The 24,962-nt window shown below is 34.4% G+C and overlaps 11 protein-coding genes across 11 annotated transcripts; 7 read left to right on the plus strand and 4 right to left on the minus strand.

Moving 5' to 3' along the window:
* Positions 1 to 87: 87 nt before the first annotated feature.
* Positions 88 to 2,604, minus strand: NAEGRDRAFT_61340 (uncharacterized protein; the record flags this gene model as incomplete). The annotated part of the gene is made up of 1 exon (XM_002683427.1): positions 88 to 2,604. The coding sequence occupies one exon, from the start codon at positions 2,602 to 2,604 to the stop codon at positions 88 to 90; it is 2,517 nt and encodes an 838-aa protein (XP_002683473.1).
* Positions 2,605 to 2,958: 354 nt separating this feature from the next.
* Positions 2,959 to 5,496, minus strand: NAEGRDRAFT_61341 (uncharacterized protein; the record flags this gene model as incomplete). Its single annotated transcript, XM_002683428.1, has 1 exon — positions 2,959 to 5,496. One exon carries the CDS (start codon positions 5,494 to 5,496, stop codon positions 2,959 to 2,961), a length of 2,538 nt encoding a protein of 845 aa, XP_002683474.1.
* A 443-nt stretch (positions 5,497 to 5,939) lies between these two features.
* Positions 5,940 to 7,244, plus strand: NAEGRDRAFT_1424 (uncharacterized protein; the record flags this gene model as incomplete). Its single annotated transcript, XM_002683108.1, has 1 exon — positions 5,940 to 7,244. A coding segment is annotated over one exon (1,305 nt), but the record flags the coding sequence as incomplete, so codon positions are not given.
* A 173-nt stretch (positions 7,245 to 7,417) lies between these two features.
* NAEGRDRAFT_77757 (uncharacterized protein) lies at positions 7,418 to 8,445 on the plus strand (the record flags this gene model as incomplete). Its single annotated transcript, XM_002683109.1, has 1 exon — positions 7,418 to 8,445. Exon 1 carries the CDS (start codon positions 8,104 to 8,106, stop codon positions 8,443 to 8,445), a length of 342 nt encoding a protein of 113 aa, XP_002683155.1. The 5' UTR covers positions 7,418 to 8,103.
* An 871-nt stretch (positions 8,446 to 9,316) lies between these two features.
* NAEGRDRAFT_34693 (fumarate hydratase class I) lies at positions 9,317 to 11,123 on the plus strand (the record flags this gene model as incomplete). Its single annotated transcript, XM_002683110.1, has 1 exon — positions 9,317 to 11,123. The coding sequence occupies one exon, from the start codon at positions 9,317 to 9,319 to the stop codon at positions 11,057 to 11,059; it is 1,743 nt and encodes a 580-aa protein (XP_002683156.1). The 3' UTR covers positions 11,060 to 11,123.
* A 581-nt stretch (positions 11,124 to 11,704) lies between these two features.
* Positions 11,705 to 13,356, plus strand: NAEGRDRAFT_1076 (uncharacterized protein; the record flags this gene model as incomplete). The annotated part of the gene is given in 5 exon segments (XM_002683111.1): positions 11,705 to 11,964; positions 11,982 to 12,560; positions 12,630 to 12,699; positions 12,748 to 13,027; positions 13,088 to 13,356. Coding segments are annotated over 5 exon segments (1,458 nt in total), but the record flags the coding sequence as incomplete, so codon positions are not given.
* A 143-nt stretch (positions 13,357 to 13,499) lies between these two features.
* On the minus strand, positions 13,500 to 15,201 carry NAEGRDRAFT_37208 (4-aminobutyrate aminotransferase). The gene is made up of 4 exons (XM_002683429.1): positions 15,141 to 15,201; positions 14,925 to 15,070; positions 14,572 to 14,876; positions 13,500 to 14,524 (listed from the first exon to the last, which is right to left on the minus strand). The coding sequence occupies exons 2-4, from the start codon at positions 14,937 to 14,939 to the stop codon at positions 13,522 to 13,524; spliced, it is 1,323 nt and encodes a 440-aa protein (XP_002683475.1). The 5' UTR covers positions 14,940 to 15,070; positions 15,141 to 15,201; the 3' UTR covers positions 13,500 to 13,521.
* Positions 15,202 to 15,435: 234 nt separating this feature from the next.
* Positions 15,436 to 19,584, plus strand: NAEGRDRAFT_77760 (uncharacterized protein). The gene has a single exon (XM_002683112.1). The coding sequence runs from the start codon at positions 15,568 to 15,570 to the stop codon at positions 19,540 to 19,542; it is 3,975 nt and encodes a 1,324-aa protein (XP_002683158.1). The 5' UTR covers positions 15,436 to 15,567; the 3' UTR covers positions 19,543 to 19,584.
* Positions 19,585 to 19,991: 407 nt separating this feature from the next.
* Positions 19,992 to 20,435, plus strand: NAEGRDRAFT_61348 (uncharacterized protein; the record flags this gene model as incomplete). The annotated part of the gene is made up of 1 exon (XM_002683113.1): positions 19,992 to 20,435. The coding sequence occupies one exon, from the start codon at positions 19,992 to 19,994 to the stop codon at positions 20,433 to 20,435; it is 444 nt and encodes a 147-aa protein (XP_002683159.1).
* An 18-nt stretch (positions 20,436 to 20,453) lies between these two features.
* On the minus strand, positions 20,454 to 23,755 carry NAEGRDRAFT_61349 (uncharacterized protein; the record flags this gene model as incomplete). Its single annotated transcript, XM_002683430.1, has 3 exons — positions 20,454 to 22,136; positions 22,194 to 23,628; positions 23,670 to 23,755. 3 exons carry the CDS (start codon positions 23,753 to 23,755, stop codon positions 20,454 to 20,456), a joined length of 3,204 nt encoding a protein of 1,067 aa, XP_002683476.1.
* A 234-nt stretch (positions 23,756 to 23,989) lies between these two features.
* NAEGRDRAFT_61350 (uncharacterized protein) lies at positions 23,990 to 24,661 on the plus strand (the record flags this gene model as incomplete). Its single annotated transcript, XM_002683114.1, has 1 exon — positions 23,990 to 24,661. The coding sequence occupies one exon, from the start codon at positions 23,990 to 23,992 to the stop codon at positions 24,659 to 24,661; it is 672 nt and encodes a 223-aa protein (XP_002683160.1).
* Positions 24,662 to 24,962: the final 301 nt, after the last annotated feature.

The following is a 24,962-nucleotide window of genomic DNA, read 5'->3' on the forward strand; positions in this document are numbered from 1 at the left end:
ACAAGTGAATGAAATGTTGTGACATCCAAAAACAAGAGATTTGTCAAGTTTTTCTTCAGTTGATTACAGTTTTCTTCTTACGTAGCATTACATTCTCGTATTAAACCTTTCACTAATTTCAGTCAGGAACTGGTCAATCTTCTTAATGGCTGCAGATGCAGAAGGATCTTCGATAATGTTAATTTGTCCTTCAGCTCCTTGTGGTATCTTTAACACTTCCTTTTGTCCTCTCACCATTCTCAGCTTTGGATTGATTCTAATCAATTCAGCACCAGAATTTTGCTTTAAAACAGTGTCTGACATTGTTCTAAGTTTTTGTTCTGCTCCTATTTCTAAAATACATAATGACCTTCCTTCCTCCTGGATTGCCTTTTTGATTTTAGTGGTCCAAGTTCTAAATGGGATCATTGATGTTTTTATCCATTGCTCATCAGTAGCGTTCATCTTTGCTCTTGGTCTTGCAACTCCTCTACAGCTCTCACAGAAAATTCTGTTAATAACTGGTTGTTTCTTTGGATTGTAGAGGTCGATATCCTCTTCAGATTTTACTTTTGAGTTCAGCAGGTCAGAATACTGCATGGCCTTCTTATTGAATGGATCTTCATAAGGACTCGATGCAAGAGCTGACTTGGGAGTATTAAAAACTGTTGGCGTGGTTACTGAAGGAGTGGGATTGGTTGATGAACTAGCAGAAAAGAATGAAGCAGTTTTTCGATCATCCTTAATCTCTGGTTGATGAACAGGTATGGTTGGATTGGCTGTTGAAAAATCACTGATTGGCATGTCAACAAAAACTGTACCAAGTTTTACACCTTGATCACCTTCTTGGATTGTTCTAAGTTTTAGAGAGTGGACACTATCTCTTGTTTTGAGGGAGAAGTCTAACATTCGAACAGAAGCAACCGAAATGTCAGGTAGCTGGCTGTGAGGTCTTCTTAATGATCCCTCTGTTCTTGGTCGTTGCGCCAAGTTTGACTTCTTGACTGGTGTTCCCAATAAAAACCTCATATTGTATTCTCCTACAAGTTGCCAAGGTTTTTCTTCAACCCTCGTAATCAATGTGTTTTTCCGCAGTAATGGTTGAACTACAACACTAACCTTACCTCTAACTGGCATATTTTTCAATACCTTATTTGATAGAGTGTCTTGAGCATTAATGATAACCGAGTCAACAAAAATACCATCCTCTTCTCTCTTTCTTCTAATTGTTGGAGAGACTTGACTAGTGAAGGAAATAACGGGAAAAGGCTCATCTATTGTATCTTCTAAATTATAAATTTGGACTGATATGATAAATTTTACATTGGTTGAGCCAGCCACCAAAGTAAAATCTTTTGGAATAATTGGAACAGGATTCTTTCGAAATTCTTGAATATCTCTTTCTGTAACTATATCATCCGAATTATGAATATCTGTGTAGAATTGGTGATAATGAATCATTGGATCAATAATTGTAACCTCCATGTACCCTTCCTCTGAAGGGTCAATTTCACCATTAACAGCAAATGAATGCAACGTTACATGAACGTCTTCTGAAAACTCTTGGAATCTAGATTCATCTCCACTCTTGTTCTCTATCAATAATTTAAGGTTATTATTTACATTATGCAAGTGAATTCCATTATTATGTATGTCAGTGTTATATTCTTCATTATTCTCGTCTTCTGTATTAATTAAATTATATCTCTGTAAAACAGCATCTCTCCTTTCGATTAAGCTCCTGCTATTCAAACCAGATTTAATTCCTTCTGAAGTTTGTTCTGCTATCTTTCCAATATCTGCCAGTGACCCTAAAACATAATTATTCTTCCCATATAGAGACGATACTCTTCTTGAGGCAGATCCTGGTCTTTGATAATTTTCTGGATTTTTAAACTTTTCTGGAACATCTTTGTTAGAAAAGAATTGGTAGAATGCTCCTCTTTTTTCCCCTATTTGTGTAGGTATCAACTTGTCTGAGTTTCCCTTATGGAAAACAGCTCCAGAGATTGGAGTATCCATGTAGAGCTTTTTTTTGAAATAATCTGTTTTTCCAGTAGCAGAATAAAAATTAAAATCTTCTTCAGATACCGAAGTAAAAAGTGAGTCAGAAAATCCATCTTCTCCTTTCTTTGTATGATGGTGTTTGTCTTGAAATTTTAAAGGTGGAGCTCTTCCACTTTCCTGGTTGATTTCAAATCTAAAATCTTCCTTAACTCTAAAAAATGATTTACAACAAGGTATTGCACATTGCCAAGTCAATAAATCTCCTCTCGTTTCGTAATATTCACTTTCCTTAAATCCTTCCTTAACCAATTCTCCATCAATACTAGAAGTGACACAGAAAAATCTGCTTGGCATGTTCATAAATTTCTTCTTGTCTTCTTGAGGAGGATTTTCATCTTTCTTTTTACTCTTATCTTCGACTTGAAATCTGGGGTCATTTTGAAGAAAAAATACCTCTTTCCAGTGATGGATGGATTTAATTGCATTACTTGATGATTGCTTTGAGCGTTGAGATCGGTTTAATGCTTGTCCCCAAAATCCATAAAACAGCTCGTCATCCTTTTTTAATACAACAGGATCACATAAATCTTCAAGTTTCAAACCAGATTCCGCATACATTTTGGCTCTTTTTTCAAATATTTCCTCTAATATTTTGTTTCCTGATGTTGAGCCTGATTCTTCTCCCACAATTACCAGCAAGAAGTATGACAAGAAAATGGACTGTTGAACGATTTAGAAATCAAATGAAAATAAACCTACCTCTGCAGCCCTTTCAAAAGGATCTGCTTTCTTGTTCCTCTTGAATTTTGCCAATGCTTTGCTTGACATTGTATAATAAAGCAGAGATCCTCACTCTTTTGATAATAAGGTATTTTTTTTTGATGTGGTTAAATTTAAAATTTTTGGCGCCAATTACTGAAGCATTTGTAATTCCGTCCACAAATTGTTGTGTTTTAACAAATTTACAACTTACTACCTAAATGATTTTATTGATCTATTTTTGGAGGAAGAATGGTAAAGAGTGGATCTTTGGGATAACGAATTTGTTCTTATGGAGATTGAGCCATCCAACAATGCACTCAATGAAGGAGCTTTGTTCATATTTCTTTGATTGACTTGGGACTTAATAGAAGGAGATGAAAAGAGTATCGAATCACCTGATACTTTCTTTACTTTACCTCCACTATCTCTAAGAATATCAGCCATTACTTTTGAAGTTTCTTTCATTTCAACTTCGTTATTTGCATGATGAAGTGCCAATAATTTTTTGCAGGAACAAATGTGTTGATAAGCAAGAGGGTAGTTTTTCATTGTTGCGTAAACTATCGAAATATTTCTCTGACTAATTATTGTGTCAATATGATTTGTTCCAAACAATCTTTCCCGAATAGATTTTGCATGGGTATAGAGTCGAAGTGCTTCAGTAATTTTCAATTCTCTTATTTTAGAATCATCTATTGAGGTTGATTTTTGCTGTAATATTTCTCTTACAAGTTTTTCATCCTTTTGATTATTTAAAAACGAAGTTAAATAGAGATGACCAAGGTTTGTATAAATAACAGCTGTAGCTTCGTGATCAAAGCCAAATGAGCTCTCAAAGATTGCTTTACATTTTTGATACTTTTCAAATGCTTCGATAATTTTACCTTGTTGTCTTAAAATATTTCCAATATTATTTAAAACTGTGCCAGTAGAAGGGTGGTTATCTCCATAATACTGTTGTTTGTGTTTCAATACTCTGTAAAGCAGATCCATTGCTTCGTCTCCTTTCCCAAAATTAAGTAAAAGAGAGGATATATTTTCGAAAACAAGTATTGTTTCCGTGTGAGTATCTCCATAATGTTTCACATATATCTCCTTCGCCTTATTGTAAAATGATAAAGCCTCCTCAAATTTTCCCATTTCCTGTCTCAGATTTCCTATGTACAAATAACCCACAGCTGTTTCAATATGGTCCTTACCGAATTCTATTTCTCTAAGCATGATTCCATGGTATAAATATTCATCTGCTTTTTCAAACTCTTGCATTGTAATATATAGGCTCCCTATCATTAGATAACAAGAAACTGTTGACGAATGCCTTTCTCCAAGAATTCTTTCTCTTATGTTGAGAGCCTTTTCATAGAGTATTATCGCTTCCTCTGTCTGTTTCAAGCTTTTGAGACAAGTTGCCAAGTTCACCAAACTAGTTGCATAATCAGGATGGTCAATAAGAGAATTGCTTTCCAAAATACCTTCTCCCAGTCTATAATATTGGTAGGCCTTGTGATAATCTGCAACGTATAGAAATACATTTCCAATGTTATTGTAAACAGTGGCTGTTTCTAAATGATCCCTACCAAATATTTTCTCTCGAATTTCTAAAGCCTTACAAAGGCATTCCATAGAGTTTTCAAAAGATCCAACAAGACTATACACCACTCCAAGTTGTGTATAAGCAGTTGCGATCTCGTTCGTATTTACATGGTAATATTTTTGCTTTTCTAAAAGATGTTTTCTATAATACTCTATCGAGTGTTTGTACTTTCCTTGCAATTTCATTAGATAACCCAAATCATTGTAAATTTGTATTGAAAACAAGGCTAGAACTCTATTATTGTGCTTTGATTTGAATAAACCATCAACAATCTTCTTGGCCTCCAATAGGTACAACTTTGCTTGTTTGAATTTTGCAAGATGAGTCAATGATTCTCCCAAAAGAATAAAAATATAAATTAAATCCTCATTGAAACTACCTAAATGTTTCAATATCATTTGTTTGCATTCCAAAGCTTTTTCAACTGCATTCTCCAAAAATCCAGAATGAAGTAGCTCACAGGCAATTACCTTAGTTTGCTGTATCTCTCCCTTATCTATTGAGTTTGAAGGTGATATGTTCTTTTTTAAAGACCTCTCATTTTGGAAGTTTTCTTTTACTCCGTTGAAAATAAAAGTGGTCTCTTTGAAGGGCGATAGGGCAGTGGATGGAGAAAAATGGTTGGGAGAAGTTATCAAATTTTCACAAATCGAAATTGAAGTTGCCTTACTTAGTGGAGGAGGTGAGATGGACACTGTGATTGGCTTATCCTCAGTAAATCCTTGCAAGAAGGGTGTATGGCCATTGCTGGGTGTATGTTCTTCGGAACTGATATGTTTCTTGTATTTCTCTACATCATCAGATAGATGTTTTCTGAATGGTGTTGGAGTTTGTAAAGGAGGATAGATGTTCTTTCCGCAAGTTATTGGAGAGTTGTTGATTGTAAAGGGTGTGATGGGTTGTGGGGAAGACGGATTTTCTAATTCATTGTATGAGATATGAATAAAATTTGGATCACTTTCTTGTTGAATTTGTTTTACCCTTAATGCCCATGCCTCCTCTAATGATGTGTTTTGTCCTATATTTAGTGGTTGAGGGTGTGATTGTTTGGTTGATGAAAATATGTTGAAGGGGGAGAGGTTGTTGTTGAGATCCTTCTTTGGAGTTATTACTGGACGAGAGGGTGATAGAAAATTGGCATTCAAAATATTCATATTATTGAAAAGACATTCCGTAAAGATGTGTTTTGATTTTTTTTAAAAACGTTCACCACACCTCATTCAATTAATGAATAACGGTGCTTTTGGGAGGGAAAAGTCGTTTTGACGTTGGCGCCAAGAAATTTCTTCTACAACTATTTAAAAAAATGAGTGAACCATCATCTATAGACAATCAAGAGGAAGGTTTGGAAAATGCAACTCCGTCACCTCTGCCAGAAGGTGCCGAAGAGGAAACAACACAAGGATCACCAACACCTCAAAATGAGGAAGGAAATTCTCCTGGTAATACTGACAACGGAGAGGAACCAGAAGATGACGAGGCAGGGTTTAGGCCATATGATCCTAATGGATCATTAACTGGAGGAGTGAATGAATCTATTGTACAACAAACATTAAATGATGCAGCAAATGTTATTCAGGATGTTGAGGTATTAAGAGAGGAAGAAAATAGACAAAAAAGAGAGGAGCACCTAAGGCAACGAATTAGAGAATTGAAAGAAGAGGAACAATCATATTCAAAAATTAATATGACAAATATCAATGCGAATTGGTTATATTTAATGAGAGAAAGCAAACTAAAGGAGTTAAAAGACTCAATTCAAATCCAAGCTCAAGACCACGACCGATTGGTTGATAGAAAAAATGCAACCATCCAATTAATGTACAGAGAATTAGACGAGTCTGAAGAGCAATACAGATCTGCTTTGAGGACTCATATGCAACACATAGAGGAACTTCTTCAATTACAAGATCAAAGGTTGACAATATTGCATCAAGAGTTTAACAATGATCTGTATCTATTAAAAAAGGAATATGAAGAGGAAACGCAAGAATTAAGACAAAAACACAAGCAGGAAATGCAAGAATGGGAGGAAATAACAAAAGAAATGGAAAAGAGGGAAGAAAAAACCAACGAAACAATGGAACTCGATTTTGCTCAAACAAAGGAAAAGATAAAAAATAGATATCAGGAAGAATTGATCCAAATGGTTGGTAATATGAATGACAAGATTGAGGAGTATAGAAAAATTACAAAGCAGGAAAACAACGACCACTACGAATCAATGAATCAAAAATATAAGGATTATATTATTTTAAGAGAAAGAGATAGTAGTTACATTGAAATTATCAAAACTCAGACTTATCAAATTAAAATGAAGGAAGAGGCCCTTGCCCATTGGAAAGCTAAATGGTTAAACAATTTAAGAGAATGTGAAGAAAGAAATAATAAGCTCATTAAAGAAAAAGACCAACTTGCTCAACACTTTAAAGAATTGAAAAAGAAAATGAATTCATTCAGAGAATCAGAGAAGAAGAGGTTAACAGAACTTGTCAAAATGAGTACAGAAACAAAAGAAGCTCTTAAAGAAAAGCTCGAAAAAGCTTCAAGAATACTCAAATTGTCGGAAGTCAATAGGAGATACGAAACGGAAAGAGAGAGATTACTTCCTTTCGAAAGTGATATGGAAAACCATGTTGGTTTAGTTTCAGTCGCAGAGTCATCCATTGAGGAGTCTAATGTCGATGTTGATGAAAAGAACTTTTCTGAATCTGAGTGGCAACAACTGAATAGATTTTACAAAAGATACAATAAGGTGTTGCTGGATAATCTTGCCCTTGATCAAGAGAAGGAGCACCTGGTTGACCAAAACAAAAAGCTCAGAGACATGCTTAAACAATATCTTGATGGTATTTCAGTTAATGAAGATGTCCTTAACAATAGAAACCCTCTGTTGATTGTGGACCCTCTCACAAAGGGTAAGTCTGCCAATGAGGATAAACATATGGTTGTTGTTACATCTGATAACGGTGGTGGGGAAAAGGTAAAGGTTTCCAATTAACAGAATTCTTCCATAAAGCTATAGTTTCGACAATTAGTTATCATCTTTATTCTGGATAGAATAGTCATCTCTATCCACAATCTTCATCCAACTTACACAATCCAATAAAAACTTTGTACAAATAACGGTATGACCAGTTTCTCGTTCAACTTTAGCAGCATTTTCAATGGTAATTTCATTGTCACCAATGACAATATTATCATATTTTGATTTCCTTTGTGGTTTTTTAAAAGCAGTTTGAGAAACTGTTCCACCACCAAACTCTACTAGTTCAGTTAACTCTTTCTTTGTTGGATTTTTTGCCTTGGGATCAAATTTTCCCATAAAATAGAACCTGTAACCTGAAAATAATCTAGTATCTCCATTTGCCAATCTCTCTCTTGCTACTTTGCAAGAATCATATTTTACATTTGAATCTCCAAGAGCACAATATTCCAGTTCGTCAATATGAGAATTAGAGCTAATTACTTTTTCAATCCAATCAACTCCTACAATCCACACTCCAGATACTACTCCTATACAATATTTAATAGTTCTTCGTGAATATCTATTATCATCCAAAGTGGTTATGAGATGAGTTACCTCGTGAGTAAATTCTGTAACTACATCAGCCCCAAGAACTTTTGCAGCCAAATCTAGCTTCTTCTTTGTGTCTCCATTAAGATTAGAGCCAATTAAACAAAGTTTTTTGAGTTTAGATCTCGATATTCTTTTCCTGCCAGTGGTGCTGGAACTTGTTTGAGAGTTTGTTTGCTGAGAAATGGCCGTGCTTACACTTGGTGGAACCAGCTCAGAAGGTTGGAAATTACTGGTAAACGTTGTTAAGAAGGGAAACTTTTCATTCGAAAACCCAAACACACCATATATATCACTCAAATCAGATAGTAAATCCTCAATTTGTGATAACTTGAGTCTTTTAGCGCTCAAGTCAGAATCCACTTTTGATAATGCCTCCTTTGATCTACTGCCAGAACTAGCATCAATTATTGCTGTTGTTGAAGAATCTGAAATATTTCCATCCTGCTCTGATGAAGAGGAAGGTTTACTTCTTGTAAACTTTCTCTTTCTGGTTAATGTTGTAGAAGTGGAGCTGCTTCCATAAATGTTATTAGTATTTGATTTTCGATTTGGTTGGGTAGGTTTTGGTGTTTTAAACTCGATATTATTTGCGGCAAGTTTGGTTGGATCGGGATACATTGAGCATAATTCTTCATATGTGTTTCCAGTTGTTGAATTTGGGATGTTATCAGAAACTACTTGTCGTTTTGGAGAAGATGGTTGTAATTCTATTGTTTGATTGAATTTCTTCTTCAATGAATGAAATGCCTCAATCAGATTGGCAAGAGATTGCATAGGCATTAAATCTCTCTTGGATAGGATTGGTGTTTTACATAGAGGACACTCTTTCTTAGTCTTCATACCCTCTTCAATACATTCATAACAGTAAATGTGACTGCAATGGGTGGCTGTTGGTTCTGTCCATACATCCATACTATGAATTCAAGTAGTTAGTTTATAGTTGAAGGAAATTTTGATGTGAATTAAAATTTTAATTAGAAAATCCAATTATCAATCTTAACCTACCAAATAGCACAGCGTAATTCACTTTCAAAGGCATCAAAATCCCTATTGGTTAATGGAAACGGTTGAAACTCTGTACTATTTTTGTTTGGAGGGGTTGGAAAACTATCAGATGGTGGCATTGAATGTTCATCATCAGCAAAATCCAATCTCATAGAATCCGAAGTTTTGGAATTTTCTATTGGAGAAACTTTTTGATCCGACGATGAGGTTTTTCGTCTAGGCATTTTTTATTGTAACTGTATTTAAAACAATTCCTCCACTATTACGAATTGTAAAAAGGTTATTAATTCTTGCAAATTAAATCACCATTTTGAATAAATTAAATAATAAAATTTTAGATTATTAATTTCGGATATTTTGTTGTTATTTATTTTACGCCATTTAAAAAAATGCTTCGTTCTGTCGTTAAAGGTGCTTCACATTGTTTGTCAAATAAGAATTCATCATCTTTGCTGGTTAGTCAAAGATTGTTGAGATCATCACAACAACATTATTCCACCGGACCAACATTCCAATATGAAGATCTCTTCCAAGTTGGAAAAGATGGAACTGAATATAGGTTAGTCAGCAAGGATCACATTTCCACCATCTCTGTTAAAGATGAAAAAAGTGGTGAAACCAAGGAAATTTTAAAAGTTGAACCAGAAGCCCTTTCAAAGATCACACAAGCTGCCATTTCTGATATTCAATATCTTTTACGTCCAGCCCACTTAAAACAACTTTCAAATATTTTGAAGGATCCAGAGGCTTCCCAAAATGATAGATTTGTAGCCATGACTCTTTTGAAAAATGCAGTTATTGCATCTGGAAGAAAACTTCCTGGTTGTCAAGACACCGGTACTGCTATTGTTATGGGCAAGAAGGGACAATTTGTTTGGACTGATGGAAAGGATGAAAAACATATTTCAGAAGGTGTTTTCAATACATACACCAAGCAATATTTGCGTTATTCTCAAGTTGCTCCATTAAATATGTACGAGGAAAAGAACACTGCTTGTAACTTGCCAGCTCAAATTGATTTATATGCCACTGATGGTGATGAATACAAGTTTTTATTTATTGCTAAAGGTGGAGGTAGTGCCAATAAGACTTATCTTTACCAACAAACAAAGGCATTGTTGAACCCTGCCTCACTAATGAAATTCTTGGAAGAAAAAATCAAATCAATTGGTACATCTGCCTGTCCACCATATCACTTGGCTATTGTCATTGGTGGTTTGAGTGCTGAACTCACTCTTAAAACTGTCAAATTGGCCAGCACCAAATATTATGATGAATTGCCAACATCTGGTAGTCCAGGTGGTAGAGCTTTCCGTGATGTTGAATTGGAAAAGGAAATTTTAAAACTGACTCAAAAAATGGGTATTGGTGCTCAATTTGGCGGTAAATATTTCTGTCATGATATTAGAGTTATTCGTTTGCCACGTCATGGTGCTTCCTGCCCTGTTGGTATTGGTGTCTCTTGTTCTGCTGATAGACAAGTAAAAGGAAAAATTACCAAGGATGGTATCTATTTGGAAAGATTAGAAACTGATCCAGCCCAATACCTCCCAGAAGTAAAAGAAAAAGATTTGAGTGAACAAGTTGTCAAGATTGACTTGAATAGACCAATGAAGGATATTTTGAGTGTTCTGAGCAAATACCCAATCAAGACAAGACTTTCATTGTCTGGTCCATTAATAGTTGCTCGTGATATTGCCCATGCTAAATTGAAGGAAAGACTTGATAGAGGAGAAGGTTTGCCAGATTATGTCAAAAATCATATTATTTATTATGCTGGTCCAGCCAAGACTCCTGAAGGATATGCCTCAGGTTCTTTCGGTCCAACCACTGCAGGTAGAATGGACTCATATGTAGACCTCTTCCAAAAGAATGGTGGTAGTTTAATCACTTTGGCTAAGGGTAACAGATCTCGTGAAGTCACTAAAGCTTGTTCTGAAAATGGTGGCTTCTATTTGGGATCTATTGGTGGTCCAGCTGCTATCTTGGCTGCTAATAACATCAAGAAGGTTGAAGTTGTTGAATATGCTGAGTTAGGTATGGAAGCTATCTGGAAGATTGAAGTTGAAGATTTCCCTGCATTCATTATTGTTGATGACAAGGGTGCTGACTTTTTCAAGGATTTGAACTAAATTTTCCCACCAATTTTCTTTCCTATTGCGTGTTTTTTAGAAATAAAACTATTGTTTTAGTGTTAGTTTTTATCCCTTAGTAAATTTTTTTGTGACTTGAACCAACTTTGGCCACTCCATAAAAGTTCCATAATCAGAAGTAGATATGGTCCGTTAAATATCTTGATAGCATAGCAAGTCCACTTCTTCAATTTCTTGTTGGATATCAGCTTGCTCAGTGGGTCTGATAACAATGGTAGGATTGGAATTTTGGATAAAAGAAATATGTGCTGTTTCAATCGAACTTTTCTTTTCTCTGTCTGTTGCATACAATTTCGCAGAACTGAGACATTTTCATATTGAACTCCATCCTTAGTTGCCAATTTGTTCATTATTATTGTCGCTTCACCATGATTGTCATCAAGTAAATTTTCCCGCCAATTTACTTTCTTTTTAAAATATTAATTTAAAAAAATGCAACAATTACCAACAACACCTAGTTTTATTCTGGACTCGATAAAGAAGAAAGTAGAGTTTTTTATGGATCAACAGGAATATAGGAATGCCATATTTCATGCAGATAAATTATATCATTTAACTTTTCAAAATAAGAGAGATTGGAGTGTAAACAAAATTGAAAATTATTCCGATAAAGAACACGAAGCAATCTACTTGTTGGCTAAATCTTTCTATGGATCGGGGCAATACAAGAGAGCTTTACATTTACTTACATCATCATTTGTAAATTTTTCTCAAACAGCACCAATGGACTGTTTCTTTTTGGCTGCTAAATGTTTGGAAAGATGTGACGATTGGTTGGAAATTCTGAGCTTATTAGGCGACAATGATAATGAATTTGAACAAATCTTGGCAAGAAATGGATCTGAAAAGGTTGGTATTTCATTTTTATTACGTAACTACAACTTGTAAAGTTTATTGCCAGTTTGTGTTTTTTAAGAGCCAAATCATTTGACATGATTGATAACAAACAGAGAGCAATTACATGGTATTCAAAGACTCTTGTTAATGACCCAAATTTTTATGAAGCATTTGAGAAATTAGTTGAAAAGAATTTATTGACAAACGCAAGTCAAGTATCACTTTTAAATCAAATTAATTTTTCCCAAGAGGATCAGTGGGTTAAATACTTTTATGAAACAAAAATTGATAGATATAGCTTTGTTATTGAAAATAGTAAGACTGCTCTTAAAAAATTGAGCGTGGAATATAACTTGTCTAAAAATCATGATGTAAGATGCAGTGAAGCAGAAAGGCACTTTTATTCCCAAAGATTCAATCAAGCTTATGACATTACCAAGCAAATTATTGAAGAAGATCCATACAATCAGACGTGTTTACCAATTCATATTCTTACTTTGATTGAACTCAATAAGAAAAGTGAATTATTTTCACTTTCACACAAATTAGTTGATGATTATAAGGAATCGGCTGTTTCTTGGTTTGCCGTAGCTTGTTACTATTACAGCATTAAAAAATTCGCATCAGCACGGTCTTACTTTACGTAAGTATATTCTCATAAGAAGGGTATTGATTGTAAACTCTTGTTACAAAAACTAAATTGAACAACTAGAAAGGCAACTAATCAAAATCCTCACTTTTTGGAAGCTTGGTTAGGCATTGGACATTGTTTTTCTGGTGATGTAAGTACAAGCAAATACCCTTTGTAAATAATTAAACTTTTCAAAAAGAATGAACCAGATCAAGCAATGGCAGCTTATAGAACAGCTTATAGATTGTTTACTGGAAGTCATTTACCGCCTCTGTATATTGGGATGGAACATATGAAAATTAACAATCTTACACTAGCTCAAAAATTTATTGAGCAAGCCCTAACAATATGTCCAACAGATCCCCTAGTACATAACGAGTTGGGTATGATTTGCTACAAGTGGAAGCTCTATGATGAGGCCAAAAAACATTTTGAGAAAGCCTTACGACTTAATCCAAGAAAAGATGATTACTCGAGTAGTGAAGGAGTTATTACAAACCAATACTCATCACATTTTGTAGATAATGATAATAACCTAGTTGTTCAAATGTGGGAACCCATCCTTTTCAATTTGGCCAATACTTATAGAAAATTGAAACAATATGAACCAGCATTAATCAATTACAAAAAGTGTCTGAGTTTACAACCAAAAAATGCCTCAATATACTCTGCTATTGGTCAAACATACCATTTACAACAATACAGTGGCAGCTCCAATTTACACACAGCTATAGAGTACTACCACAAGGCGCTTGCCCTTCAGCCAGATCATTCATTTACAGCAACAATGCTAAGTAAGGCACTAATTCAAATATCCAGTCAATCACTGGAATATTTATTACAAGTTGAAGAACTGAGTGATGAAATGCAATACTCAATAGAGGAAGATGAAAATGCAAAACTCAATCAAGTTGTTCATCATTAATTGACTATCACCAGAAAACCCGTGTTAGAAATAAATTAATTCTTTTAATTAGAGATTTTTCAAAACTTCATTCAAAGTTTGGAGGAAGATATTAGCATGATATTGGTGGAAGACTAACATTGGTCTGAGACGAATGGTGTTTGAACCACAAGCACCAGCTTCGACACCTCTGTGGAGCATTTGTTTCAATAATTCTCCTTGCTTGTTAGAATCGAAAGCAATGAAAGTACCAACACCTCTAACATTATCAATCTTTCCTGGATATCTTTGAGACAATTCTTGCAAATGCTTCATCATGTAAGCACCAGTTTCATTGACCAATGACAAGAGATTATCTTTTTCAATAACATCAATAACATGACCAAATTGGATAGCACGGGTGTAATCACCAAGCCAAGTATTGAAAATTCTGTATGGCATGTCAATCTTGAATTCTGGACGATGGAAAATACCAGCAGTTTGACACTTTTTGGAGAAACAGACGATATCAGGACCATTTTCACCCAAACCCCATTGTTCATGAGCCCAGAAAGTACCAGTAGCACAGACACCAGTTTGAACTTCGTCACAAATAAAGGCAACATTATTTTCCTTAGTAATTCTTCTCAATTCTCTGAAGAAATATGGCAAAGCATGTCTGTCACCACCTTCGGATTGGATAGGTTCAACAACCAAACCAGCAACATCACCCCAAGGTGAGTTGGTTGAGTGGGAGAGTTTGATAGTCTTTTCAACTTCTTCCAAACATCTGTCCATTTCCTTCTTATTTTCAACTTCATGTTCACTCAATGGATATTTCAATTGAGGGAAGTCACAAACTGGCCAGTTGAAAGATGGGAAATCAACTTTGTGAATAGCCTTGCTGTGGGTGGCAGTAAGAGATCCAAGAGTTCTACCGTGGAATGATGCTTTGAAGGACAAAATTGACAAGTTTGGTGTACCTGGAGCATTGTTGAGAACAGAAGAGTCCATTTCTTGTTGGGATGGTGACTTGCCACCTCTTTGCAATTGACGATATCTACAGAAAGCAGTCTTGTAAGCATTTTCGTTACTATAGTCAAAATGAAAATTAGTTCAATTTCACAAATTGAAACTTACGCTTCAGCTCCTGATGACAATGTAACAACATCAGTCATACCCTTTGGCATAACTCTAACAAATGATTCATTAAGAATGTCAATATAATTGTGTGGTGGATTGATACCCAAACTTGGTCTATTCAAGAAGCTGGTAGCATATCTGGAATCAGTTTGGAATTTTTCAATGAGATATGGATGGTTGTAACCGAGAGGGAGAGCAGAAATTTGAGTGAAAGTATCCAAAATAACATTGTCATCAGCATCAACAACAAAGTTACCCTTGCTCTTTTCAAAGTTAGCAACAAAGTGAGCAGTTCTCATATCCTAAATTAAATAATAAATATTTTCAATTTCCACAACGATTCTACATACCTGAATTTTGTTCATTCTCTCAACAAGTTCTTTGCTCTTTGGACCTGGACGTTCAGCAGATACCAATTTAATATTGTCATATTCTCCTGGGACATAATCTGGTTTCTTGGCATCGTTCAAAGCCAAAGTAAAGTTACGTTGGCAAGCTAATCAAAATCCACAATATTTATAACATATTTTCCTACTATAAAAATCATCTGCAGCATCATAACTTACCCTTCTTTGCCAAAGTGGAGGTAGCCTTCTTTTGAGCAGCGTAAAGGATTGTCTTGTTTGCAAGCATTTTTTTCAACGAAGAAATTTTATTGGATCACCATCTTGAATCAATTCTATCCGATTATTCAACGTTCTTTGAGAGTATTATTAAGGTCTTTTATGTTTTAGGATGAATTATTTTGTGCTGAGGTGATTTCAAAATAAAGAGAAACAAAATAATTAATATGACAATTAATTGGAATAAGCTGAAATATTTGGTATTTCGAAAAAAATTACAAAAAAATTAAAAATAAATTAAAAAAAAACCCTACAGCATTTATCACTCCTTCAGTCAGTGGTGTTTGTTGTTCAACTGATCAAAAACATCGCGCCTTGTACAAACTTCAAAAAATTATTTATTTATCATTATTATCTGTCGGAAAAAGGAATGAGCAATAATCCACAAAATCCTTTTCAGAGAGGAGCTCCTGTGAATGCTCCAGGTACTTTTATACCATCTCCTAGGCTCTCCCCTCAAAATAATAATTCACGAAATGTCACTCTACCACCACAACCTGTATCCTACTCAAGTAGCATTATGACATTAATTCCTCTTGATGCACCAGATGAATGGGATAAACTGTTATCACAATGTTGGACAACACTTTGTGAGGAAATACAATTGCAACAAATAAGAAAAGATGAAAACTTGATATTAACAAAATTACAGGAAAAAAACTTTCCACCAAACAATAAGGTACCAATGTATGGCTTATTGTATGGAATATTAACAGCAGAAGATGCTACCCAATCTGGAATATTCTTTAGAATTTTAAACGCAATTGTCCATGACCATAAGACTTTAAGTGATGAATTGAAAAAGTTTATAGAATCTAAATTTTACAAACTTCAGGATCCAATAACAGAAAGAATAGCAACATTTTTGAATGATTGTATCAAAATTAATCCTCAATTTGATGCACCTTTCATTTCACTTGTTAAAAATATGAAAACCTACGAGTTTACGAAGAGAAATCTGACTCTTGCCGATAAAATTTTGGACATTTGCTACCAAAATAAGGAATGGATTTATGCGAATGCCAAAGTTTTAATGAAAGTTTTGTATAGTTTCTTGAGAATGATTGAGGATATGAAAATTTTTGGTGTGGATCGTCAGTATGAAGCTCTAATGAGAAAACAACTTCAATTGGTTGAAGATATAATCAGAGACAATTTACAAAAGGAGGCTATTCAATCTATGGGACGTGATTTTGTCAGAGTTGTTTATAGTCTTGCTAAGAAATACAAAGTGAGTGATAGTATGGAAAAACTTTTAGGAAATCAAGATTTTTTAAAGATTATGAACTACCCTTCTTCATCACGCGTTTTAGATTGCAGAATTAGCCATGATATGTACACGCAAATTTCATTTTTAATAAGTAATGTCAAATTTGGTAATCAAAAAAGATATCAATCATGGTTTGCACAAAGATTTTTTGCAACTCCAGAAAGTGAAGCAGTTATTCCTGACTTGGTTCGTTATATTAATTGTGTCTATCACCCACCTCATGAGTCTATGCCTAGATGGGCAGTACTAGGTTGGTTATTAAAATCTGTAAAGAATGAGAAGATTTTGGAAAATACCAAACTAGCGATTGTTTATGATTTATTATTTACTATATCAAGTGATATGAATGAAGAGTTTGTAAAGAACATTGTTTCTCCAACATTCTTAATCCTTTCCAACAATGTTGGTAAATACCCAGAAATTACAAATTCCCTTCTAGACTTTATTTTCTACTTTATTGAAAGAACAGATCAATATTTACATTTAACCAAACAACAGATTATTGGTTCATTACAGACCTGTACTCAAAAATTTGGTGCCAGTCATATTGCAACTGTAATAGAAAAAACTGATAATGAGAGAAGAGAAAGAGTTAAGAAATATTTCACAATCCAAAGTACACCACAAGTACAACCACCAGTTACTGTTACTCCTCTTCAAATACCTGAGGGAGCTCAATCAAATTCAAACAATAAGTCCCCAACTCTCTCTCCATCAAAGATACCACCAAGCGCAAAGCAACCATCACAACAAACAAACCCTCCATCATCCGTTGATCCAACCAAGAACAATCCTCCTCTGGCTGTCAAAACAAATAATAGATCTGGCACAACTCCTTTAGCTCCAGTTTCTGTAAAATCTCCAACCTCACCATCAAGACAGCCATTTGCCTCTATTTCAAAAGAAACTGATAATAAGACTATTCGAGAATTGATTGAAGAAACCACAAAGACAGCAACTAACAAAACCAAATTTTTGGAATCGTTTGAACCACTCATATCAAATCTTACCAAGCAAGTCGGTGACTATTATGACTCAATTTCGTCAACTAAACAAGAAGATAAAGAGGTAGAGGAACTAAGAAAGACTTGTAATCAAACAATCAAGGAAGTTGTGGAGTTTTTCTCCAATAATGTCCTCAATCAACAACCTACAGATATTCAAGCTTTTGCCACATTTATCATGAGACTAGTTAGTTTTGAAATGTTGGCCCAAACACAATCAAATACATACAACCTACAACAAGGAAATCCTTCAGCAGTTATTGTACAAACCATTCTTAAAGAGCGTGCAGAAGATGAGAAAAAACATTTTGAAAAATGTTTACTTAGAAATCAATCAACTTTATTGTGTTGTCTTTTGGATGAAATTTGTACTAGAGTTCTATCATATCTTGGTAATCAAAACAAGGAAGCTTCATCAGCTGAAAAGAATAGAATTGCTAAATTGAAAGAAAAATTCTCCCATCTTGTCAAATTCATGTACAAGACGGACATGTCACTTGGATATAGACTACTTTGTTTTTATGTCAGTAAGATTTACAATGATAAGATACAAGCATTGGATTTGCTTAAACCAACAAGCACTGATCCATTTATTAACATTTTAATATTCAGTAACCACTATAAGTACAAATCGGGATATTCTGTATTTTATGATTGGACACTTGGTGCTCGGAAATCCAGTACCGAAGGAGCTCAAACACAAGATCAGGTTTTTATCAAAGATTTATCAACTTGCTTGGAAGATAATCATCTTCTTTTTATTAATTTGTTGCCAATTATTTCTAGAGATTTTTCTCATTATATTCAAAAGAATAAGGAAGAATTTTTCAAATTAATCATAACCAAGTTACATCCATACGAACTGCAGCATGTTAACACATTTGTCCAAAATGGAAAACTTAAAATTTTATTCTCGCAAGGAAAAGCGAAGAAGGCTTCGGGTTCTGCTCAAACAAACCTGAATGGATTAGATTATATCTCTCAGGCGATAGTAATGATTCAAAATCTGAATGATCACTTCTCAGACGATTACGAACACCAAATGTTTTGGACTTTACTCTCTAATGAAATCTGCTATAATCATACACTCTTCTGTATCAATCAAACAGAAGAGGAAAGCGAAAAGAAGACCAGCCAACAACAACAACAAGTAGGTCTCTATTACAAATTCCCAATATCCCAATTCATCATTTCTCTCCTAAATACTTTATCTCAACATGAAGTTTATTCTGATATTCTTCTAACTCTTGTACAAAGACTTACAGCTATTAATCCTGACGGAGAGGCTTTGTTTAGCTATGAATTCATTCAATACGTAATGACGTTACCATTTGAAAAGTATACTACTTTCCCTTCAACCCTTTTGCATCACTATTTACAGTGCCAATATATCAAAAATGATGGTTTCCTTCTTGAAGTTACTGAAAAGCATATTATTGGCGTTCTACAGGAATATCTTGAAAAGATGAACGACAAGAATGCCGAAACTTGTCAAGATATTCTTATGCATCTCTATTATATGAAACTTTTAACCAATCACTCACTTCACTATATGTCTTCAAACACCAATAATCATTACTTACTTTTTGAATGCGAAAATTTCCTCAAACAGATCAGAAAGATTAAGGGTCAATTGTCAAGTAAGAATGAAAAGATGAAGTTTATATTTACACAATTGATAGGAGATTTCGACCAGGGAGAAAATGAAGAAGATATCAACGAAGCAACCACTGATGATGCTGACGTCAAGATGACAGAAAAAACAGAGGAAGAAAAGGAAGAAGAAGAATCTCCAAAGCCTCCAAGAAGTGCCAGAAACAAAAGAAATAAGAAAGTAGAGGTTAGTGAGGATGAAGAGGAGGTAGAAGAAGACGAAGAACAAAACAGTCAGGAAGAAGATGATGAAGAAACAAAACCTAAAAAGAGAAAAGTCACAAAGGAACAAAACGAGGAAGAACAAGAAAATGATGAGACCATTGAAGAAGAAATATCAGAAGATGAAGAAACCAAAGTTTTGAACAATATCAAGTCCAAGAGAAGAGGCTTTGTCAGAAGAAAGAAGGTAAAATAAATTTGGCGCCAAATTTTAAAAATAAAACAGTTACGCTTGTTTAAAAGCAATAAAAAAAGCAAAAAAAAATGAATCAAGACTCGTTGTTCACTCAGTACGTTAGGAGAAAAAACCGAGTGAGAAGGAAGAAGGCCAGAACTCCAAAACGATTTGCCACTTTATTGCAACAACAACAAATTGAAGAGGTCATAGTTCCATCCTCATCAACAGAGCATTTCGATGAGGACGAAATAAACTGCCCAACAGAAAGTATCGGAACAAAAAAAACTTCATTCAAAGAAGAAGATATCGAAATAGAAATACCTAGATCTGAAGATTATGAATCTGCCAAGGAATCAGATGCCGAATTCAAAGATCCACGAACACCACTCAACCAACTCTTGAGAAAGAGGCATTTTGATTCGTGTGACAAGGAAAACTTTGTCCTCTCTACCCGTAAAATTAAATCTATGCTAATGGACGAGGAACAACTCAATTTCCTTCTCTATGCATATGATAAGGAGATTGATATCAAAGTGAATACCGTTAAGTCCTACACAGAGATCAATTGTAAAATGTTTGAAATGAGGCTAAATATGATTTTAGCTCGTCTTCCTGATTCTGTGAAGAATATGACTGTTGGAGAATTCCAAGAAAAGTATAACGAAGATGTAAACACCCTCCTCAAGACCAGAGCTGAAGAAAACATTCAAGAGCTAGAAGAGAAATTTGCTAAACTTAAGAGTTCCGCATCCTCTCACAAGACTCCATCTGTAAATAGGTACCGTGCTTCAGCAATGTTTCCACCTCAATCTAATCTTCAAACACCTCAACACCAACAAAAGAAGAAGAAGACAACTAACTTTCTCAATACTCCACTCAACCATAGCAGATTGCAAGCAAATAAAATGTAAATAAGTTAAATTGTTTATTTAATTAAGAATTCCAGACACGTCTAAATCATCATCATCTTGAGCTGTTTGAGATGCCCTAAATAAAGCTTCTTTAGTGGTTGAGCTTAGTTCTGAAGAGCTCAACTTTGGAATAGCCACATTCTTCTTTACAAACTCGAGTACGGATGGTTGTGAAATTGGTTGCTTCTTTTTCTTTGTTTCAACTTGTTTGGTAGGTTCTTCTGTTTGTTTCTCCTCCACTCTCTTTCTCTTCTTGTCTTCACCCCCCAAACTAGAAATTCTGGAAAGAATATTTGAAGAGGTGGAAGACTGATTGTTGGAGTCTTTGGTCTTGACAGGCTCCTCTGGAGTATTCTTCTCATTTAATGCAAGGAAAGGATTAGAAGATGAGTTACTAACAGAAGTCGATTTAGAGGTGATTTTTTTCTTTAGATTGTTATCAATGCTCTTCTTCTTTGGTCTCTTTGGAGAAAACATTTGGGCAAGAGGTTTTGCTGATTCAGACTCGAATTGGAACTCCACTTCACCATCCAATTTATCCTCTGTAGTATCAGATTTTGTTGGTGAAATAGTGGCTAATGAACGCGATGAAACAGGTGATTGGCTCTCAATTCTTACAGGAGAGACTGTATTGATTATTTCTACATTGGTTGAGGAGGTATTGGACTTTAACAATTGTTTCACTACTTCGCTGACTTGCTCTTTTGTCATGTACTGTGTGGAGGTTGAGGGTGTGGAAACGAAGGCTGATTGTTGATAGGAATGAGGCCATGCTGGGTTCTTTGCAGATTCTTGAACAAAAAGCTCTGTATTCTTAAGTGTCGCAGAAAGTTTGATATCTTTTTGAGATTCTGCAAAATTGGCAATGATATTCAAGCTTGACTTCATTCTCAATAGTTTAGCAAAATTCAAAGCAGCTGAGTATTCTTTAAGCTCTATACATCTGGTAATGATGGTAACTATTAATCTATCAATTTCAACGATACCTTCCTTTGTGGCATTCCCCTTTCTGAAGGATTGATTGAAATATATATTCTTAATAAAATATCTGAAATACGAAAGTTTAACAGATTTGTCATGGCCTTTTTCTAAATCTATTGATGACCCAATAAATACATCCTCAACATTAGTAGCGTTGAGCTTGAAGGAAGTCATATCATGAGTAGCGGTTGGAACACCTTTTTGATTATTGCATAAAATTGAATAGATAGTACTGTCATTAATAATACTAATAAAATGGGTATTTTCTCCCTTTTTCAAATCACACCAAGCAGAGAAAGAGTCAGTATCAGGGTTCATCAAGTACAATATTTGAGTGGAGTCAAAAACGTAAAGCAAGTCTTTTGTTCCTGTACCGAAACCAATCCAAGCAAGTTCAGAACAAGGTAGAGGTCTGTGTGCCTTTACACATGAAAACATGTTAATATCATACCAATCCAAAAATAAGCATGTACCTTGTTGATAAACAATCACCAAATTATTATCAGATCCACATAATGAAACAATATTTCCTCCAATAGCAATATTTCCAAGGTCTAAGTTATCTTTAGTCTTAACCTTTACAAAAGATGTACGAGTACTGCCCTTATTTTCCTTTTCTATTGCAGCAGCAACAAATGAGGAACCAAGAGTAACACATAGTATTTTTTCATCATGGGGGAGAATTGATTTCCATCCCTTATCCTGGTGAGTGAGTCTGAGCTTTCTAAATGAAATAACACCATTATCATTTAGATTATTAGGATTGGATCCAAACACTATACCATTCTCGCTAAGAGCTGCTACGTGCGGTTTGTTATTATCTTGGTATTTCTCTTCAGAATGACCTGCTAAATTAAATTTGATATGAATATTATAGTAAGGAGCTCTGTCAGGTGTCATGTTGGTAACTGAGGCTGTTATTAAGCCAATATGTTGTGTTACAGCTAGGTATCTTTTGTGATCATTTCCAACCTTTTCAAAAGGAGAAGAAGTTGGTTGAAGAGCTTGGTGCTTGTGCATATATGGAGCAAGAGGAATAGAGGTTTCAAAAGCGTGATGGGAATCTTCTTTGAATTGAGATTCCACTAGGGTTGGACGATCAAGATCCACTACTTCAAGTGGTTCTATTTCTTCCTGTTCCTCTAACTCTTCTTCTCTATCATTCAATATCGAATCGATGTCATCATGAATTTTAGGCTTTGATTTGTTTGGGGTTGGTTGTTTTTTTGGAGGCTCTGTTTCTATCAAAGACATAATATCATCGTCATCCATCATTTGAAGAGATTTGATATACCTTTCACAATCAACAGCTTTGTATGTTGTTTTTTGCTTTTTTAGATTAACAAAATTCTTAATGAGATGAACCTTTCCATCAAGAGTACAAACATAAAACTTGTTGTCTGTAGCTGACCATTCAATAGAGGTCACTAGAGATTTCATTTGAAGTGATTGATAAGGTCTTGGTCTTTTAGATGTGAGAGAATCAACTTCATACAAGTTGATATTCTTATCTATATCAATCATTGCAGCATGTACAGAGTTTGGAGAGAAGGATGCAATGTAATTATTTACGTCAATCTTGCCCAGAGATGACTTTTTCCAACCATCAATATCAGTAATAAGAGTAGAGTTGGGAGTTATAATAGAATCAGAACACAAGTGCCATGACATAACCAGTGGACATAAGGCGTCTGCCTTGGATTGATTATTCCAAAATGAGAGTAAATCTTTTGAAATATGGTTTGAGTTTGAAAAGATTTTGTCTTCCTCGTCTAATTTAAATAAACTAAACTCTCTATTTCTGTTCAATAAAGCAATAACATCATTGTCATTAATTTTGACAGAAACAGTGCCACCTTGGGTTGAAATTGTACGAATGGTTTTTGGCTCCTCATTATTACTAACATCAATAATCTGCACTGATAATTTTTCTGACATACTACCAATTGCAATGATATTCTTCCTATTAATACTCAAGCTGGTAATGGTATGGTCAGAGCGAGAAATGAGAGCTTCAAACTCTAATGATGGATATTTGTAGCAATTTACTACATTATCCTTTGAACCTACAAATAAATGACATCCATCCAAAGAAAACACTGCACAAGTTGGCTCTTTTTGTTTTGTTTTCACTACTCTTTGATCTGCTATTTTATCATCCTTGAGTGATAGCACCATCAATTGGTTATCAGTATCGGTAGTAACGATTGACCTATTCATATGAATAAACTTCTATTATTTGAAAGTACATACTCTTCAGTTGGGTGATGAACCAACCAGCAACACAAAGAAGATTTAGATTTTCCTCCATTGTTTATCAGTATGGATTGTGAAGCCATTTTTTTTGAATTATTTTTTAAAATTGGCGGGTTCTTAAAAAGAGTGGGAAATAACAATTTGACAGGAAAATAATGTTTTGAAAATATTTTCCAATTCTGACTTATAAAATCAATCATTAATTCTTTTTGTCATTAAACAGAACAGTAATACATTAAATAATTATAATTGGTGGTATTGTTATTGTGAATATTGTTAAAATTAAATGCTTTTTTTGAAAATAATAAAATAAAAAAATGTTAAAACGATTCGTCCGTTCTGCCTCAATTTGTCAATCATCGATATGCTCTCACCAGCATTCAATCAATTTTAAAATAATAACATTATTGAATAGACGTAATTTTCATAATCTTCCTTATTTTCAAGCAATATTGTCGGAAAAGGATTTTGAAAAGTTAGAAAAAGAACAACAAACAGAGGAGGATTTAAAACCACAATCAAAATCACCAGAAATTATCACCAATACAACAAGTGAAAATCCATCATCACCACCATTCAACAACTCTGATGATCCATCACTATTTGCTGAATTTATGAAAATGAAGAAAAAAGAGGAACACGACATGGAAGGATATAATAACCCTTTCTATAGAGATGTGGATGAAAAAACAGCTATTGAATACCAAGATGCTATCAATGATAAGGAATCTACCCCATTTCCGACATGGATGATGAATTTCTATAGGGTTGCCTCTATTTCTGTTGTTGTCATAGTATGTTATGGACTTGTTGTGGCAAAACTAGATGAACAATCGATTAATGAACGATATGCTCTCTTAGAAAAGAAGAGAAACGAAAGAGAGGAACAAATGAGAAATATGCAATTTGAATTGGAATTAACAACCTCAGTAAAAGAGAAAAAGAGTCTTTTTTCTGGTTTGAAAGCTCTTGTAGAGGAAGAAAAATAAATCATTTTCATTCTCTAACAACAATGCTTGCTAAGAGATATCGATGATTTGGGATTCATTCTCAACTTTTTCAATAGGAACAATTTTAATTATTTATAATAAATCATTTTTAAAAAATAAATTAAAAAAATGCTAGAATTGTTGAAGGGAAAACCTAAACTTGTCGCGGAACTTATTCAAACGCTACCATTCAGCGCCCAGCCATTGAAAGTAAATGGACAATGGAGACCAGCAAAGTTAAGAACAAGACAAGTTAAAGCTCTTTATGAAGCTTCTCGTTTACATAATATACCATTCCCAG

The sequence above is a fragment of the Naegleria gruberi genome, assembly GCF_000004985.1.
Source record: "Naegleria gruberi genomic scaffold NAEGRscaffold_1, whole genome shotgun sequence".
Classification (NCBI taxonomy): Eukaryota; Heterolobosea; class Eutetramitea; order Acrasida; family Naegleriidae; genus Naegleria; species Naegleria gruberi.